Source organism: Mustela nivalis, assembly GCF_964662115.1.
Source record: "Mustela nivalis genome assembly, chromosome: 12".
Lineage (NCBI taxonomy): Eukaryota > Metazoa > Chordata > Mammalia > Carnivora > Mustelidae > Mustela > Mustela nivalis.
The window spans coordinates 42,882,832-42,902,108 of NC_139031.1; the positions used below are offsets into that span (position 1 = coordinate 42,882,832).

At 42.7% G+C, this 19,277-nt stretch overlaps 2 protein-coding genes across 3 annotated transcripts in view; one reads left to right on the forward strand and one right to left on the reverse strand.

Annotated features, from left to right (window-relative positions):
* Positions 1-881: 881 nt before the first annotated feature.
* LOC309844663 (uncharacterized protein) lies at positions 882-18,718 on the reverse strand. 2 transcript variants are annotated; one of them, XM_082691762.1, is made up of 4 exons: positions 17,944-18,718; positions 17,237-17,389; positions 5,570-7,498; positions 882-3,129 (listed from the first exon to the last, which is right to left on the reverse strand). In XM_082691762.1, exons 2-3 carry the CDS (start codon positions 17,379-17,381, stop codon positions 5,607-5,609), a joined length of 2,037 nt encoding a protein of 678 aa, XP_082547888.1. In that variant the 5' UTR covers positions 17,382-17,389; positions 17,944-18,718; the 3' UTR covers positions 882-3,129; positions 5,570-5,606. The 2 variants fall into 2 exon arrangements, with proteins under 2 accessions (XP_082547888.1, XP_082547889.1); XM_082691763.1 differs by lacking the exon at positions 882-3,129 and having other exon boundaries at positions 4,748-7,498; positions 17,944-18,195.
* Positions 4,357-19,277, forward strand: part of KBTBD2 (kelch repeat and BTB domain containing 2) — a 52,671-nt gene continuing 37,750 nt past the window's right edge. The window contains exon 1 of the mRNA XM_082691768.1: positions 4,357-4,446. The gene's annotated coding sequence lies outside the window, so the exon portion shown is untranslated. The remainder of the gene's footprint in view (positions 4,447-19,277) is intronic.

The window sequence follows — 19,277 nt, forward strand, 5'->3', positions numbered from 1 at the left end:
TCTCTTCCTGGTTTGTTGTTGTTATTGCTATTGTTTTTGTTGTTTTTAATTTAATTTTTTTCAGTGTAAACTTCTTCCTGAAGTCTTCCTCCACTTCCTGCTTTAATTGAAATCTTGTGGCGCCCCTGGGTGGCTCAGTCCATTAAGTGTCTGCCTCCGGCTCAGGTCATGATCTCAGGGTCCTGCGATTGATTCCCTTATTAGTCCCCTGCTTAGCAGGCAGCCTGCTTCTCCCTCTCCACTCATGCTCTCTTTCACTGTCTCAAATAAATAAATAAAATCCTTGAAAGAAAGAGAGAAAGAGAAAGAAAGAAGGAAAGATATCTTGCCATCTAGTGCAACCCTTGCAAGTTAATTCCTGTCTCTTCTCTCTCACTCCAGGTTTCTCTGTCTACTGTTTCTGGCCTAGGTTCCATGGTCCTTTACTTCAGTCTGTCATATCCTTCGACCTGTAGTCTTTTTGCCCAGTTTACCCAGAAGAACCTCAACCTAATCTCTTTTTCCTCTGCTCCAACTCCCAGACTGCTGAGCCTATCAAGCTGATCAAAGTTCTTCATTCTAAAATCCTCTCCTGGGCGCCTGGGTGGCTCAGTGGGTTAAGCCGCTGCCTTCGGCTCAGGTCATGATCTCAGGGTCCTGGGATCGAGTCCCGCATCGGGCTCTCTGCTCAGCAGGGAGCCTGCTTCCTCCTCTCTCTCTCTGCCTGCCTCTCTGCCTACTTGTGATCTCTCTCTGTCAAATAAATAATAAATAAAATCTTTAAAAAAAAAAAATAAATAAAATAAAATAAAATCCTCTCCTTTCAGACTCAGTACTCTCCAGTCCTATTTAGGAAAGAAAGAGAAGTCAACAGACCTCCTTCTACCAAGGTATCTATCAACCTGTCATTGCGGTTGTGGTAGGCAGAATTATAAAATAGCCTCCAAAATTTTTTGCCCAAATCTGTAGAAATGTTACTATAATGGATTTTACCCCCATGATTAGATTATAATACACAGTTGACCTTTTCAAAGGGTGCAGGGCTGTATGGTGTGGCCTCTTACCCCAGTTGAGACAACCCTGCAGGATCATTGCAGCTCAGGAGCTCCCAGTGGAACTTTGGCTAAAGACTGTTGTTACTGCATCACATCCATACTTCTTCCCTATGCTTAATCAGGCTTTCTTTGCCCCTTCAGAGATTTTATTCCCCATAACACTCCCCACTAAATTTTCTGCACACACATCTTCAGGTGAGAGTCTGACCCTAAGGAATTCATTGTGCCAGGAGGTACAGTAACTGCTTGGGAAAATGAAAGGGAAGGTGTTGTCAGGATGTACCCTTTGTTTGGACTTATGCTTCCCTTCTCTTTTAGCCTCTAGAATAAAGGGAAGACTTTGGGAAGGATTATAAAGCAGGCACAGTGTTCATTGGACCCGTCCTCTTTTTGTGCTTGCTCTTCCATATACCAGCATTACCATCTTCCCAGTAGCCAGAGAGTCCCAGTTATGGTCCGTTTAAGTGCCTTCAGTTAGTTCACCCAAAGCACTTGTAACTCATTTTGCAGAGGTCAAAAAAGCAATCAGGTTCAACTCGTATTAACACGTTAATGAAAACCACACTCTTTAATCTTCTTATGAGCATTTATAAGCAAATTAATTAGATTGTTGGAATTTGAATTAATCAGGATTGTTGGTGGAGAGTTAGTGGATGCCTTCCTGGTTCCCAGATAAGCAAGAAAGTTGGATTATATGGACTCAAGTCTTCCTTATTGTTCAGTTACTCCAGCTAATGCATTCCTAACTCAGCTTTCCCATTTTGATTATGTTCTGGGCTTGGAATGATGGAACAGTGACAAGGCCAAAACTGTTCATCCAAATTGACACTAAGCCATTCATTCACAAATATTTGAGTGCATATGATGTGCTAAGCTCTATACAAACTATTCCATGGAGCTACCTAAAGAATACATGGTCTCAAGGATGAAAATGTTGTAACTCTGTCATGTCATATCATGGGCTATGAAAGTGAAAATGCAGGTGTTACTAAAACACACACAGGAGAGTCCCATACTCCAGCCATGGGTGGGGATAGGCATCACAGATATTTTCCTAGAATATCTCCCCAATCTTTTAGGTAGGGGTTAGGAGGGAGATAAGTCACAAAAGCTTATCAGAAGACCAGCTTTAGAAACCATACTATATTTTGCTTGCCTTTTTGCATCTCAGTGAAAACATGCAATGCTATCACTTTGTACCATCTAGTTAATGCATCTTGAGAGTTAACTTTGTTACCACAGGTAGTTAAAATGCAGTTAAAAATATAAAAATAGAGTAAACAAATATAGTTAACTCATCACTGGGCAACTCAGAGGCAACACTGAGTGAACTCATCCATAGGTATCAAAATATTATTCATACCATCACCCAGAAAGCCCTTCCAGGAAGCAACTCTAGCCTTTTTACATGTGCCCTGTTCTTCCAAATACCCTTAAGGACAGTATTCATCCACATATAAACATTTTGGCACTTAGTCACAGCCTTAACCTGTACCATTTATTGGGAAAAGCCTGGTTCCACAAATTGACCAAATAGGTTGTAGTTTCTGAGTGTAAGGAGCTCTCTTGTTTGCCTTGTTTCTCTGAGTGTACACTGGGAGTAAGTAACATATACTACAACTCACCAACGGACATACTGATCAGTGGCGCTACTATAAGCCTGGTTTCCATTTGTAAAAAATAAATAAGCTGCTGTCTCTATCATCAGGATAGTTCCTGTTTTGGGGCATCCTTCATCTCTTTATTCTGCCCTCAACTCACCATCCTCTTCCCCATTTTAAAGGTCCCTGGAGGTAACAAGACAGTAATAGATCTGGCAGAAGTATTCATGAATAACCCAACTCTACCGGTGGTGTTACCAATGATGTGGCCATTTGGAGAGGGGAAGAAAATGCTTGAGAATCAAACACACATGCAATTCAATTTATTTGTTGTTTTAGTTCTTTTAATTCCAAAGGCTTTATAATGTCACATTTTCTTTATGTTGGTATAATTGCTTTCTTAGTTCAAATCAAGGGATAATCCTGTGTTCTAGGCCATCATGATGATGTACTATTTAGCTCTTCTATGTAGCTGGAACACAGCAATTTGTTTCCTATGAAATAACAGAATAAAAGATTTCTTTAAATTAGCTGTATAACAAACTCGAGATATACAGAGAGTCATTACTAATATCTTTAGTGTTCATCTTTACGATAAGGTTAAAGGTGTTAACATTTTGCCTGAGCATGAGTATTAGTCTTTTCTTATGACCCCTGTAGCGTAGGAATGGCCTTGAAAGGGCCAGTAACCATGTGCTCCCTGACACCCTAGGCCTAGGGGTTGAAAGTGTGGCAGGGATATCAAGACTCAGTGTGAAGAGAAGCCTGTCTTGCCAGTAACCCCTTAAGAGAGACCCTGAACTTCAAGTACCCAGCTCTCCAAGCTCTAAACTGGGACACTTTGATAAACCACTGGGATAACTTAGAAAATCCCATATAACCCACAATAGACTACCACTAACACCCCTGGGAATTAAACGTGGAAAATCAGCATAACAATGACATTCCATGGAACTGAAAGGCTTTGGCTCCAATCTACTTATAAGGAAGGATCTATAGGTCTACCGGTCTGTTACCCAGTCAGAATGCTGCCATTTTTCACTGCCCACCAGCAGTGTTAGTTTTGCAGGGCAGAACACGCACTGAGTAGGAAACCCCAAACAAAGCCCTAAAAGCCAATCATGAGACACCCAAATTAGGTACAGAACAGATACCAACTGTCTATTTCCTGTCTGTACCTGCTGTTTCCTAAACATTACAGCATCTGACTCAAATCTGTTTGAAACTTTGTAAGGTACCTCGGTTTTCCATCTCTCACAGTTACCTGAAGTAAGAAATGATTCATACATTAAAAATCTAAGTTACTTAAAAAACCAAAGCCGGGGGGGGGGGGGAGAACCACACCCTTCTTGAAAAAAATCTTTTGTTCAAGATACTATTCTGTATCATTCTGTAGTCCTTGACAGAAAAAAAAAAAAAAAAATCAAAATAATGGACACAATCTAGACAACTGGGCCTGAAAATTACCATCTTAACTGTGTAACCAAGAGTAAATTAAAGTTATCTTCTTCACAGGGCTGTGATAAGATGGAAAAAACGGATTCCTACACACTGATGGGAAATGAAAGCAGAGGCAAACAAGACTTTGAGAAGACTAAAGGTAAGATGGACAGTGTTTTGGTTTAGAAATTAAGACTGGAACTTAATTAAATTTCCCCGGGGGCTCTTATGCATCCCATTTGTCACTTACCTGCCTCATTTCATTTTTCCTCCCCAGGTATAATCATCCCCCAGACTCTACTTTGGGCCCTTCCCACTGCTTGGAGCCCTCTCCCTAAACATAGGGTGATCCAAACTCAAGCTTCAACCAGGTATGTATGATCTGCTAGTCCAGTCCTCCCACTGACAGCCACACAGTAAAGCAAGACAACTTCCTTTCCCAAGCTTCCTTGTCTATGGATGTTATCATTTTTTTCTAGATACAAGTTCAAACCCCAGCCTTTTTTTTTTTTTTTCCCCTATTGACAAGAGATAGAGAGCACAAGCAGGCAGTGCAACAGGCAGAAGGAGAGGGAGAAGCAGGCTTCCTGCTGAGGGGCTTGATCCCAGGACCCTGAGATCATGTCCTGAACCAAAGGCAGAGGCTTAACTGACTGAGCCACCCAGGTACCCTTTTTTCTTAAAGAACCAGTTTTGTTAATGGATTCTCTGAAATGTTATCTTTTACTCCCATGTGAGTTAGGACCCTTTATATCCAATGTTCAGTTAAGTGTTGGTGGTAGAGTGGTAAGCACAGCTGCCTTCCAATGTTCAGTTAAACTGACTTTATAAAGGGGTTTCAGCCAAATGGACATGCTTCAAATATCTCTTCCACTATTACTGCCAGCTGAAGAGGCCTAGAGCACATTTCTTCCTGTCCCTTCTCTATTCAATTTGCTTTGGGCACCTCCTTACTGCCTACAGGACAAAAATCTCAAAAGGAAAATTTCTACTATTTAGCCCAGTCTGTTTAGACCCACTTGCCCAACTCATCACAGGCCTCCCTTCTGGCTGGCTCTTCTCAGGCTCAATCCCTGGAACACACTTGACCTCTCCTGGCTGCCCAATCAAGCTCATGCTACTGTCTCCATTCTTACTCCAAACCACAGCCCCCAAATTTGTATCAAAATTCACTGACTTCACATGGAATGCCCTTTCTCAGCAACTCCACCTAGCTCTATGTCCCTGACTTTTCTCTAACAACCCTCCTGTCCTTTACCACCACCCAGCTTTCCATCAACTCCTACAGCCCTTTGTTCAAATTACATTAGTTTCCTAGAATGCAAGACCTCAAACCTGGAATTTCTCCCAATCCTATAAACATGGGCACCTATAGCTGTTTAAGAACATACTTCCAAAATTAAGAAATACTGTTGATCTATGGCTGCCTTTGCATCCAGGACCCAGTGGGGAACCACCACAGACAACCATGGAATGAGTCCATTAGTCACTTACATTCCCAGGTCTTGGGAGAGACTCTCTTGGACTCTAATCACTCCTGTACAGCCATGGTACGTTCTCCTCGGAACCTGCCATCCTGTCCTGTTACTTTGCACACCACAGGGATGCTCTCGTATTCCCCAAGCTTTAACCTGTACTTTTTTCTGGTGCACCACACAATAAGCTGGCGAGGGAGAGAGCACTCAGCTGGCATCCTGATGATCCTGCCAACCTCGCCATAAATCTTCCCTTTGGAAGACATCACACAGCCCAGTGGACTAACTTCTTCCAAGAGGCATTCTATCTGATACATTTCATCTTCAGCTTCCTCTTCCAAATCACAGTCTTCTGAATCATTGGGAAGTACAGTGTTCAAGGCACCATTTTTCTTCAATAAATAGACTGTGTTCCCACTTGAGAAGTTTCTCAGGGACTTCTGCTTCCTGCCTTTCACAGTTTTTTTAATCTTTGCACACTTCTTGAAGTTCTCATGATCCTCCTCCTCAATCTCATCATTCATGGTCATTTCTTCTTCATCTGTGTTCAGTCTCCCATTCCTGATGGTCCTTCTCCGTGATCCCTTAGTCTTGCAATCTGGAAATGACTCTTCATCGTTGGAAGGCATTTGCTCAAGGGATCTCTCCAGCTGTGCATCCTGCCACCAGCTCCTATCACACTGAATCCCTTCATCTACCGGCCTGCTATTCATCTGGGCCAAACAGGCAGAGCTAGACACATGCTTTGAGCAGCTGTTCCACTCTACCACCTCTTCCAGTTCTCCACATCTGAATTCTTCTGTTGCCTTTCTGCTCTCTGATGAGGGCTCAGGAGATTTCTCATGCTCTGCATCCTGCCACTGGCTCACATCACACTGAATGCCTTCATCGACATGGCTGAACTGGGCGAGGGAGGTAGGGGGGAGGACATAATTCTCAGGGTAGCTGTTGCTCTCTACAACTTCACCTTTGCCCACTTTCACAGGGAAGCCATGGCCCCCACTACTGTTGTCTAGCATGCTTTCCCCAAAGTGAATGGGACTCCAGATTTTGGACTCTAGGCTCAGGTCCTCAATGGCTTTATTGCTGGAGCAGACTGGCCTTTCCTGCTGGAGCTTATCGCCATCTCCAGAAGACTGGCACAGATTGGAATTCAGAGTATCCTGGATTTCACCTCTGTCTTTTGCTTCATCTAGAGAGGACAGGAATTGGAGAACAGCTGCATAGCCTTTTTCTTTATCCAAGTTCATGTCCACAATGGAACCTGATTTCACCACCTCATCACGTCTTACACAATGACACTGTTCCGACCACAGAGTGCTTTCTTTGTCTTTACACAAAATGCCATCTGCACCCTCGTGATGGTTATGAAGTACACTTCTATTCTCCCAAGAACTCTGTGAAATCCCACCGTGCTGCACCATGATGTCTGGCATGGCTTTACCATAAGCCAGGTCATACAAATGGATAGTTTCCTTCAAAGTCTTCCAGAACTGTGTTACAGGGGATCCTTTGTGTTGTTCTAGCCCCATTTTCCCTTTCTCAGACGCATAGTTTACTTGAGGTGATGCTCTATATACAGTGTTAGGAGAAGGGCTCTCACCAGGTAGCTGCTGCTTCTGGGCAACAGAAGACAAAACCCCATCTGTTGCTTGAGGAATGTTTTCAGTTTCTGTGTCACTATTAGAAGTTGGGATACTGGTCACCATATCACCTTCTGAGTGGGTGTCTTGTTTCTGAGTCTTGTTTTCAGCCTGATGAGGTTCAGTCTGAGTCTCTTTCGTCTTCGTTTTCTTTCCATAGCCACTACACTGCTGGAACTGTGCTGTGTTACAAAACATAGGTCTTCGGTTAAGGGCAGTGGGCAATGGAGACTGAGGGATGAGGAAGCCAGGAGACTCACTGAGTATCACTGAATATGGGAAATACAGACTTCCATTTCTGAAACCTAGGGTGAGAACACAGTAGTTAGCCACTCGGTCTCCTGTAGCCAGTCACAACATTAAGCCAGGACGCAGCCAGCTGACCACACCAGTTGGTCAAATATGCAGTGTTTTCAACGCCAGTTGGTAGCTACTGGCCCCCACTTCTCCCTGAATATCCTCAGGATTCGACAAGGGAAAGGACAGTGACCAGAACCGTGGGGCCTCCAGAACCTTCCTTCACCACGAGAGCAGGCATCTGTTCCAATGGGTTGGTCGCCAGGCCATCAAATAATCAGTGTATTATGAATCACCCCTACTTAGTAGTGACTCTTTTTCAGAGAGACCTAGCACCCAGTAAGGGTAATTTAGGATTATTGTGGCTGGGGAAAGAATAATTATGTCAGCCCGTATACAGCAAGGAAGAACAAAAGTTCTTTGTATGTACAGGCCTTTCTAAACCTTTTTATTCAGCACTACTCATTCACAGACCCATCTTCCCCTGTTTTCCAGTCTTCAGAAGTAAACAGGGCAATGGTGCCAATAATGCTAGACACATTTCTGTCATACAAATTCATGTTAGGAATGGCATTTGATTTTGCGAGACAGATATATATAAGTGACAAATTAATTTAAGATAAAACTTCTACTTAGTATATAAAAGCATTAATTATATTCAGATCAGTGTTCATCAGGTAATTTACTCAATATGAAGGTTGATCTAATCAACTCAATTTTATAGTTTAAGGCTGCATCAAAATGCCTCTTGGTCCTGGCCTAATCTACTTATACATAAAAGTATATGGATTTCTTTCTTTATCGAAAGGAAGTAGATGAGTCTCAGCTTGACTTCGCCATGGCCTACAGAGGTTATAAGCCAACATAATGAAGTTCATGAGCCAGAGAACATCCTACCATACATGTTGTACTATATCATACAATGGACCAAAATACCTTAATGCAGGTCCCTGCCACTAGCACCTCTCCCAGGACCCTATTCAGCTACTCATTGCATAAACATAGGTGTTAGAGTTGTTACTTTGTCCCTCACTAATCAGCAAAATCTATGGCTACTCTTTGTAATACCTTCCCTCTTCTGCTACCATGACCAGGACTTGAAGTCATCTCCATGTTTTTACTTCAGTAACTACTACTAGGAACTTCCTTTACCCATCTCCCTGACATTCACAGGTCTGTAATCCAAACTAGTTCCAAAATTATCTATATTTATATCTTTTATTTCCTTCCTCTATTTTTTTTTTTTTTAAGTAATCTCTATATCCAGTGTGGGGCTCAAACTCATAACCCCAAGATCAAAAGTCAGGTCCTCTCCCAACTAAGCCAGCCAGGTACTCCCAGAGGTATGACCCCTCACTTGAGAGACAATATTTGAAGTAATTTGAAGTATTGTCACTGCTAGTCGGGAAATGAGGAACAATGACCACATTCCTTAGGATTTCTTAAAAGCCCTCATTATCTGATTTGTCAATCTATCATCTAATTCTTCCACTAAGCCTATGTGCTCTAGCCACATGTGGGTTCCCCCACAGGCTAACTTCTCTTCACTTTTCAGAGAACTCCTCCTTTCCTACTTCTTCCACTGCTAAAACCTTTTGTTTTTTAAATGGAAATCTCACCATTAGTGACAATAGATGGACCTTGAGGGCATTTTCCTAAGAAAAATTGGATAGAGAAAGACAAATGCCATATCATCTCACTTCTATGTACAATCCAGAGAAGATGAACTCAGAAAGTTAGTGGTTACCAGGGGCTGGGTGGTTGGGTTAATGGGGAAATGCTGGCCAATGGCAAAAGAAAACTAATTCATCTTGTTAATACAAAGGAGGGTACTGAGGCAGCAAAAAGAATTTAATATTGATTCAAAATCAGCCTATTTATAAAAGCATGTATTTGGCCCTCTATTTCAATTGTACAAGTATGTGTACTGCATGCCTAATTAATGTTAAAAGCTGGTAGATGGGGCATCTGGGTGGCTCTGCCTTTGGCTCAAGTCATGATCCCAGGGTCCTGGGATCGAACCCCACATCAGGCTCCCTGCTCAGTGGGAAGCCTGCTTCTCCCTCTCCCACTCCTCCTGCTTGTGTTCCCTCTCTTGCTGTGTCTCTCTCTGTCAAATAAATAAATAAATAAATAAAGTCTTTAAAAAAAAAAAAAAAAGAAAGCTGGTATAATTTCTGGTTGTACGTAAGAAGAATATGTAAGAAGTTTGGAAGTCACTTACTCTGAACAAAGTTAAAAGCTCAATTGAAAAATCAAGAATTCTTCCCATATTCTACACAGCAGTAGGTTACAGAACAAAGTGCTATCCCCAATGTTGGAGAGATATGTGAATGCAGACAAGCACAACTTACAGGGGCACAAACCCAAGAGGTAAAAAGTCCATGGGAACTAGTAGTAGGATAGAGAAACCTGAACTGTTATCAACAAATTAAAGGCTCAGAATGAACAAATCAGAGTTAAAAAAACTTCAAGGGGACCCTTTCGTAATGAACCCTCACCCCCTTCCTTGTTTTGAGTTTTATCTGCAGTAGCTCAACCAGTTTCTTACAGTAAATCTAGGAAAGAAATCCCACAGGAAAAGTGGGGAAGAGAAACAATGGTGACATATAAAGGAAAACTCTATTCCTACCAACACTGGACCTCAGGACAAGCTAGTTAACCAGAGCCTAACTGATAAGGGGGTAGGCAAATACTTATCTCAAACCCACCCTAACAACCCTTCCCTATCCAATGGGAAGAGGAAGGTGAAGAACATGTATGGTTCAGAGTTCAAAGGCACCATCTCACTAAAAGACCGAGACCTAAAACTACAGTTCTTCAGTAACCATAGGACTATGATTCCTGACCCACCTCCCCAACTTAACATGTTACTAAAGGCCTATTTAAAGCAGTACTTTTTATCCAGCACAAAATGCCTGGCAATCAAGAAAACATTACAAGGTATACTAAAAGCCAAAACCTGTGTAGTCTGCAAAAAAATTCACTTTCAACATAAAGACAAGGATGAAAAGTAAATGCATGGAGAAAGATGTTCTGTGCTAATAGTAAACAAAAAAATGGCAGATGCAGTGGGTAAAAAAAAAAAAAAAAATCACTAAGGACAATTGATCTAAACAGCACCTTTAACCATCTAGAAATAACTGACATCCACAGACTACTTCATCAAGCAGAATACACAGCTCATACCCATATGGAACATGCACCAAAACACTTACACAGATTAAAAAGTACATTAATCATATAGTGTCTGTTCTTAGCCTACAACTGAGTATAGAAAACAAAGATAGCTGTAAAATCCCCCAAATACTTTGAGATTAAATGCATTACTAAATAACACTGAATCAATGAAGACACAAATGACTAATATCAGAAATGAAAGAGGGTACATCACTACAGATCCCACAGACAGTAAAAAAGATGGGGCACCTGGGTTGCTCTAGGTTACAGCCTCTGCCTCTGACTCAGGTCATGATCCCAGTGTCCTGGGATCAAGCCCCGCATTGGGCTCTCTGCTCAGCAGGTAGCCTGCTTCCCACCCCCCCTCCCTGGCTCTGCCTGCCTCTCTGCCTACTCGTGATCTCTGTCTGTCAAATAAATAAATAAATAATCTTAAAATAAAAATCATATTTTAAAAAAGATGGAAAGAATACTATGAACTCTATTGTCACAACTTTCCAAACCTATAAAAAATGGGCCAATTCCTTGAAAGATAAAGTTGGACAGACTCAGACCAGTAGAAATGGACATCTGCACAGATTTTTATATATTAAAGAAATGAATCACCTAACTGATAACCATCCAGAACAGAAAGCACCAGGCCCAGAAGGGCTCACTGGTGAAGTCTATGAAACACTTAAATTACAAATAGATCAATGTAGGATAGAATAGAGACCCTACACACAGACCCATATAAATATAATCAACCAATATTTGACAAAGGAGCAAAGACAATACAATGGACCAATGACAGTTTTTTCAACAAATCATCCTGGAACTGGACATATACGTGCAAATGCAACCCTAGACACATACCTCACAACAAACATCCTTCACAAAAATTAACTCAGAAAGGACCACAGACCTCCATGTAAAACACAGAAACTGTAAGAACAAGAAGTTAACACCAGAGAAAACACCTAGATGTTCTTGGGTATGGTGATGACTTCTTAGGCAAAATACCAGTGACATACATGATCCATGCAAGAAAGAACTTGATAAGCTATCAGTAAAATTAAGAACTCTTCAAAATATACTGATACTGTCAACTGAATGAAAAGTCACAGACCGGGAGAAAATATTTATAAATACATGCCTCATAAAGGACTATTACCCAAAATATATAAAGAACCCTTAAAATATTAAGAAAATAACCTGATTTTAAAAGAGGCTACAGACCTTAACAGATAATCTCATCAAAGAAAATAGACAGGGGTGCCTGGGTGGTTCAGTGGGTTAAAGCCTCTGCCTTTAATCCCAGGGTCCTGGGATCGAGCCCCACATCGGCCTTTCTGCTCAGTGGGGAGCCTCCTTCCTCCTCTCTCTCTCTCTCTGCCTGCCTCTCCACCTACTTGTGATCTCTGTCAGTCAAATAAATAAATAAAAATCTTAAAATAAAAAAAAAAAGAAAAGAAACATTGCCAAATAAACATGAAAACATGCTCCACATAATATTTCATCAGGGAAATGCAAATTAGAGCAATGAGATACTGTACAAGTACTAGAATGGCTGAAGTCTTAAACACTGGTAATACCCAGTACTGACGAGTATGTGCAGCAACAGGAACTCTGATTGCTAGTGGAAATGCAAGATGGTACAGATGTAAATGCTTTAAAATAGTGTGAAAGGAAGAAAGTTTGGCAATTTCTTGCAAAACTAAACATATTCCAAAACTTGGGAAAAACCAAGATATCCTTCAGTAGATAAATGGATGTACAGATGTCATAATTCAGATAATGCAATATGATTCAGCAGTAAAAACAAATGAGTTATCAAGTAACAAAAAGATATAAGGAAACTTAAAATGGGTAGTACTATGTAGAAAAAGCCAATATGAGAAAACTACATACTATATGATTCCAATGATACAACTTTCTGGAATAGGCAATGCTATGGAGCCAGTAAAAAGATAAGTGGTTGCCAGGGGTTAGGAAGAATGGAGGCATGAATAGGCAAAGAATTTTTAGAGCAGTGAAACTATTCAATTCAGTATCATAATGGTGGCTATCTTTCATGATGTATTTATCCAAAACCACAGAACATGCAGCTCTAAGAACACATCCTAACATAAACTGAGGGTGAAATGTACCATTTTAGGTTCACTGATTATAACAAATATCACGCTGGTGAGGGATGTTGATAATGGGAAAGGTTATGCACAATGGAGGGCATATGGGAAATCTTTCTGCCTTCTGCTCCACTTTGCTGTGCACCAAAAGTTGCTCTAAAAAATGAAGCCTCCTAGGGGGACTGGGTGACTCAGTTGGTTAAGTATCTGCCTTCAGCTCAGGTCGTGATCCTGGGGTCCTAGAACTGACCCCCGCACTGGGCTCCCTGTTCGGTGAGGAGCCTGCTTCTCCTTCTCCCGCTCCCCCCGCTTGTGCACTCTCTCTCTGTCAATTAAATAAATGAAAGCTTTAAAAAAAAAAAAAAAAAAGAAGCTATTGAAAGAGAAAACCAAAGTTGGCGGCATCACAATTCCAGACTTCAAGCTCTATTACAAAGCTGTCATCATCAAGACAGTATGGTACTGACACAACAACAGACACATAGATCAATGGAACAGAATAGAGAGCCCAGAAATGGACCCTCAACTCTATGATTAACTAATCTTCAACAAAGCAGGAAAGAATGTCCGATGGAAAAACATACAGCCTCTTCAACAAATGGTGTTGGGAAAATTGGACACGTGCAGAAGAATGAAACTGGACCATTTCCTCGCACCACACACAAAATAGACTTAAAATGGATGAAAGAGCTCAATGTGAGACAGGAATCCATCAAAATCCTTGAGACCACAGACAGCAAGCTCTTTGACCCCAGTTACAGCAACTTCTTCCTAAAAATATCACCAGAGGCAAGGGAAGCAAGGGCAAAAATCAACTATTAGGACTTCAACAAGATTGAAAGCTTTTGCTCAGCAAAGGAAATAGTGGGGCACCTGGGTGGCTCAGTGGGTTAAAGCCTGTCTTCGGCTCCGGTCATGATCCCGGGGTTCTGGGATAGAGCCCTGCATCTGGCTCTCTGCTCAGCGGGTAGCCTGCTACCCTCTCTCTCTGCCTCTGCCTGCCTCTCTGCCTACTTGTAATCTTTGTCAAATAAAGAAGTAAAATCTTTAAAAAAAAAAAAAAAAAAGAGTATGGAGGTTCCTCAAAAAGTTGAAAATAGTAGTACCCTACGACCCAGCAATTGCACTACTGGGTATTTACCCTAAAGATACAAATGTAATGATCTGAAGAGGCACATTCACCTCAATGTTTATAGCAGCAATGTCCACAATAGTCAAACTATGGAAAGAGCCTAGATGTCCATCAACAGATGAATGGATAAAGAAGGTGTGGTGTGTGTGTGTATACACACACTCACTCTCTCTCTCTCTCTCTCATACTTTGCAGCCATCAAAGACCTGAAATTTCGAAATTTCGCCATTTGCAACAATGTGGATGGAACTAGAGGGTATTATGCTAACCAAAATAAGTCAATCACAGAAAGACAATTGTCATATGATCTTTCTGATAGGAGGAATTTGAGAGGCAGAGCTGGTCCTAGGAGAAAGGCAGGGGAAAAAATGAAACAAGATGGGACAGGGAGGGATACAGACCATAAGAGATTCTTAATCTCAGGAAACAAACTGAGGTTTGCTGGAGGGGAGGAGGGGAGAAGGATAGGGTGGCTGGGTGAAGGGCATTGGGGAGGGTATGTGCTATGGTGAGTGCTATGAATTGTGTAAGCCTGATGATTCACAGACCCGTACCCCCTGAAACATAATACATTATATGTCAATAAGTCAATAAAATTTTTTTTTAAAAAGCCTACTAAATACAGGTAGAGATCCTTGAATATGCATAGAATATATCAGAAAGATACCCAAATCACTGGCAACATTTTCTGACTCAGGGAGGATACTGGGAGACTGGGAAAAGGGATTAGGGGGTAAAGACTTCATTCCTTGTTTATATACTATTTTAATTGTTAGCCCATGCATTTGGTTAGTTTTTCAAGTAAAAAAATGATTTAAGCCAGTTTCAATTGAAGAGATGTTCTGTTACTCATAAAATAATTACACCTCTCATTCTGAATAATTCCTAGTCAGAATGACTAGGTACAAAATAAACCACAATAATCCCTTCCCTTTAGGTTAGTACATCCAGAATGCTTTTGAGTCCACTTGTTCAACTGAACTCATGTTATATTCCCTCAAGGAACATCTTTACAACCTTGGCTATGATGGACATGCTGTTTATTTTTTTTTTTTTAAGATTTTATTTATTTATTTATTTGACAGAGAGAAATCACAAGTAGATGGAGAGGCAGACAGAGAGAGACAGAGGGAAGCAGGCTCCCCGCTGAGCAGAGAGCCCGATGCGGGACTCGATCCCAGCACCCTGAGATCATGACCTGAGCCGAAGGCAGCGGCTTAAACCACTGAGCCACCCAGGCGCCCCGACATGCTGTTTAATATACAATTTCATCAAGCTATTTAACAAATTCTAATATATTCCTCTCATTTCCTACTTAACTCTATCCAAAAATGGTGTAAATTATCTTCAATCAACATCTTTCTGTACTGGCATCCATTCTTCTCTTGGCAATAGGTCCTTCAAAAAGGACCTCTGCCCAAATGGAATCTAACAGGCTCATACCACCTTCAACATGGGGCATATAACCTAGACTAATCAAGGAGACTAGTTCATCTTCTGGGTGGTAAGTACAACAAGGATAACATGTGGCAAAGCCAAACCACCAGGAGTCAGTTTTGGAACTCTTTTTGAAACTACTGGAAGGGAAGGCTCTTCTCTGGGATCCTTAGCCAGAAAATCATTACAGGCCCACAAATTCTGTAACTATCTTTGTCACTTTGAAATGGTTGAGAATGAGAATACAGAGAAAGTCAAAACCTAGGAAAAAAAACAAAATTAGAAATAAAGGAATATAGATTCTAATACGGATTACATCCTTGGAGTCCCTATTTAGCTAGCCTGAAATGGCTTTTCTTGGAATTCTTGGTTGCACAAAACAGTAAGTCATATGAACTTTTTTTTTTCCCCACTAAAATATCTGAGTTAGGTTGCAATTAAAACAAACAAGCAAACAAACAACACAGATGGGATTCCTACTCCCAGTACTTATCACTCTAATTCTCCTAAACCACAACTCTCAGGACAAATATGGTAAACCTTAAGGGGAATTGCATGAAAAAAAGTGCACAAGTACAGAATCTCAGCCTTTTAATTAAAGTTCAAGATACAATATGCATTTCTTTCTCTCAGGAATTTTCCATCCTCTGACCTCAAGAATCTTCCTCAGACAATTCCTTCATCTGGACTATTCCAAAATCACATTTCAACATCTGTATTAATTAGGGATCACCAGAAAAAGCTAATGGAATGTTTATATATAAAAATTTCTTTAAGAACTAGACCACGTGGTGGTACAAGTTCAAAATAGGTCAGGTAGGCAGTCTTGTTGGAGACACAATGAGGAGCTGAAGTCCATAGGTCATATGCTGGCAAAATTCCTTATTCCTCAGACTGCAATTTTAAAATGGTTTCCACTAGGAGCTCCTTGGACTAAAGATTCTACTACTTAGGTGGGATCAGTGATTGATGGACTAAAAATCTGTCCTTATCATACCTAGTTTTCTCCTTGGAAAACAGTTGCATACAGTACACAACATGCTTTATCTAAAGCAGGGTACACTGAAGAATAGATTTTTTTTTTTTAAAGATTATTTATTTATTTATTTATTTAACAGAGAGAAATCACAAGTAGACTGAGAGGCAGGCAGAGAGAGAGAGAGAGGGAAGCAGGCTCCCTGCCAAGCAGAGAGCCCGATGCGGGACTCGATCCCAGGACCCTGAGATCATGACCTGAGCCGAAGGCAGCGGCTTAACCCACTGAGCCACCCAGGCGCCCTGAAGAATAGATTTAACATTATCTTTGCCGCTGGAGGCATGAGAAGGGAGAATCATTCCATGGATCCTTCTGCCCTGCTTAAACCCCCTCCCATCCATAATGTACGAAATCCTAGATTTCTACCTCCCAAACACTTAAACCTCATCATTCTTCTCCTAAAGTACTTTTTTGACCTCACCAGGAGAGCTTTAAGAATCTTTAGGCCTTGTTGAAAAACTTATAGGGACTAGGAGCTCTAAGGTGCCTCTGTAAGACTGGTCTCATAATAATAGAATTTTGTTTTGACTCCTGTGTAACTCTGAGCAAGTCGGGGGCTCTGAGCCTCTGTTCCCCGGTTTGTAAAGCATAAATAGCAATAATACCTAGCTCATGGGGCTGTTGAGGTCAAATGAGAGAACCTACTTCCAGTATTTGGCAGAATAACTGGCATATAGAATTCAAATTTTATCTATTAATGTGAACTTCAAACACTGCCCCTGTGTGCTGCCATAATATCTGTGTCAGGACAGAGTGAGGGAAGGGAAGTCATAGATTTTAAGGTATTAGAAACTCTTGGGCATTGCTTGAGGGGGAGGGTCCCTAACCCCACTGAACTTATTGAATTTCTTACCTGCCCCAGGAACACAGAACGGATTATAGCTGGGATTCTGGTACCAAGGACTCGGGTAAGTCTGCTGGCCCACGGCATGCACATAAAAAAACGGTCTGGCGTTACCGCCCTCAAAATGTGCATTGTTTTCTGAAGGGGAGTTCATTTTCTAGGCTGAAAAACAGGTGTTCGTATTTAGGAAAGGGCAGTGGCGCTCAGTGCTGTATACTGCCGTGAAGGGAGAAATCATCCTACTTCCCTTTCCGAACCCCCAAGCCTGGGTGGCAGGGTCCTCCCCATCTCTTCCCACTCGCCTGGGATGGGGGACACAGGGCTGCACTGCACTGAGGACCTGAGCAGTGCTGCCCACGGGCGGGGCCGCATCTTACCAGAACACCTCAGTTCCCAGAGCAGCAGCAACACCAAAATTAGACTGAGGCCTGGGAGGCAAAGAGGGAAACTGTGCCGAGCGCCAGGGGCACCCCAGGAGCTCCACCCGGGGCAGTGGCTTGGACCCGGCCTGCGAGTACTGGTCTTTGGCCTCACCGCCAGCATGCCTACCCCACACCACCTCCTCCCCAGTCTGGAGGAGCCCATCCCCGAGCCCAGGGTCTCCTTACCCACGGCTCACCCCCGCCCCCCACCCCGCCCAGCCCCGGTCCCACAATCCAGTCTACTCCGCTCCCCCGGGATCCGCAACCCACCACACCCATCTGCTCCAAACCTACCTCCGTGACCTGCAGAGTCTCTGGCACCCGGTGTCCTGGCTCCCGCCCTTACATACCCTGGTTGGCACGTGCTGCCTGTTGCGCAGGTGCAGCTCTAGCGCAGATGGCCCGCGCATGCGCTCTGGACGAGGCCCGCCCCCCAGGCTGCCTTGACTGAAGGCACCTGAGGAAACTCGCGGGGAGCTTTCTGCACCATGTGAGCTTCAGTGCGTGCACACCCAAGTGTCGGTGCCTCCAGAGGACGGATCAGTCCCTGTCTCCCTCGCTCTCCCAGAATGTCCCTTCCATTTGAGTGTGTTCAGTTAGGACAGCTTCGGGCACCTCCTCTGAGCTCCTGGTGTCCCTCGGGCCTAACGCCCCAGACACAGGAAGAGGAGCTGACGGAGGAGAAGGAGAGGGGAAGGAGGAAGCCAGCCTGGTCGGTGCAGGAGTTTCACAAAGGAGGGGCGCTCCAGCCTGCTTCCCGCTGAGGCGAGTAAAAACCAGGGGAGCAGAACCTGGCAGTTAAGGCGCCATTGGTTGGGAGAGTGAGGGACAGGGGGCCTGGAGAAGTCGTCAGTGAGCTGGTAGGTGGGCAGGTTGAGGGAGAAGCTGGCACACACGGACTCCGCTTTCTTTGCACGTGGGAGAAAGGAAAGTCTTCTAGGAGAGTAGTTACCGGGAGTCGTGGGGTTGGAAGGACGATTGTGAAGTTGTTTTGTTTGTTAAAGGTAGAGATTTCGGTATCTTTATGGCCAGAATGGACAGAGGGGGAGATGTTCCCTATAGTGGAGAGAGAAGGGATGTTAGGAAGCACAAGGCAAGGTTCGCTAAGCCTGGTAAATTTACTGAGATAAGAGGGAAATGAAGTCCCGAAGGCAGGGATTCAGTGCTTTAGCATCTGATGACCTTGATTTTTTTCAGTGGAGGGCGGGAATAAAACTTACAGGGAGCCCTGAAAAATTTGGAATGACTGTTTGTATTACTAGATAGAAATTGTGTATGAGCAGAAATAGTAGTGCCTGACACTGGATAAAAGTTTTTCTTTCACATGGAGAAATCTGAATATATGCCATCCATCCAGCGCTGGTCTGGAAGCTCATTGCTGTCACAAAGAACCCAGTCTCCTTTCTTTCTGCTCTGCCATGCTTAGCAATGGTTTCCATCTTCGAATTGGCAACCGTTTCAAGATGCCTGTTCCAGGCAGAAAGCAGGGAGTTGAGAGGGAAAAGGGTAAAAAAGAGCACAGAGGTTGCCTACAGCTTCTCTCTGTCATCAGTTTTGCTTTTAAGGAACTTTACTAGAACACCTACCCAACTTCAGATTATACCATTTTGGCTTCCCATGGGTGAAAT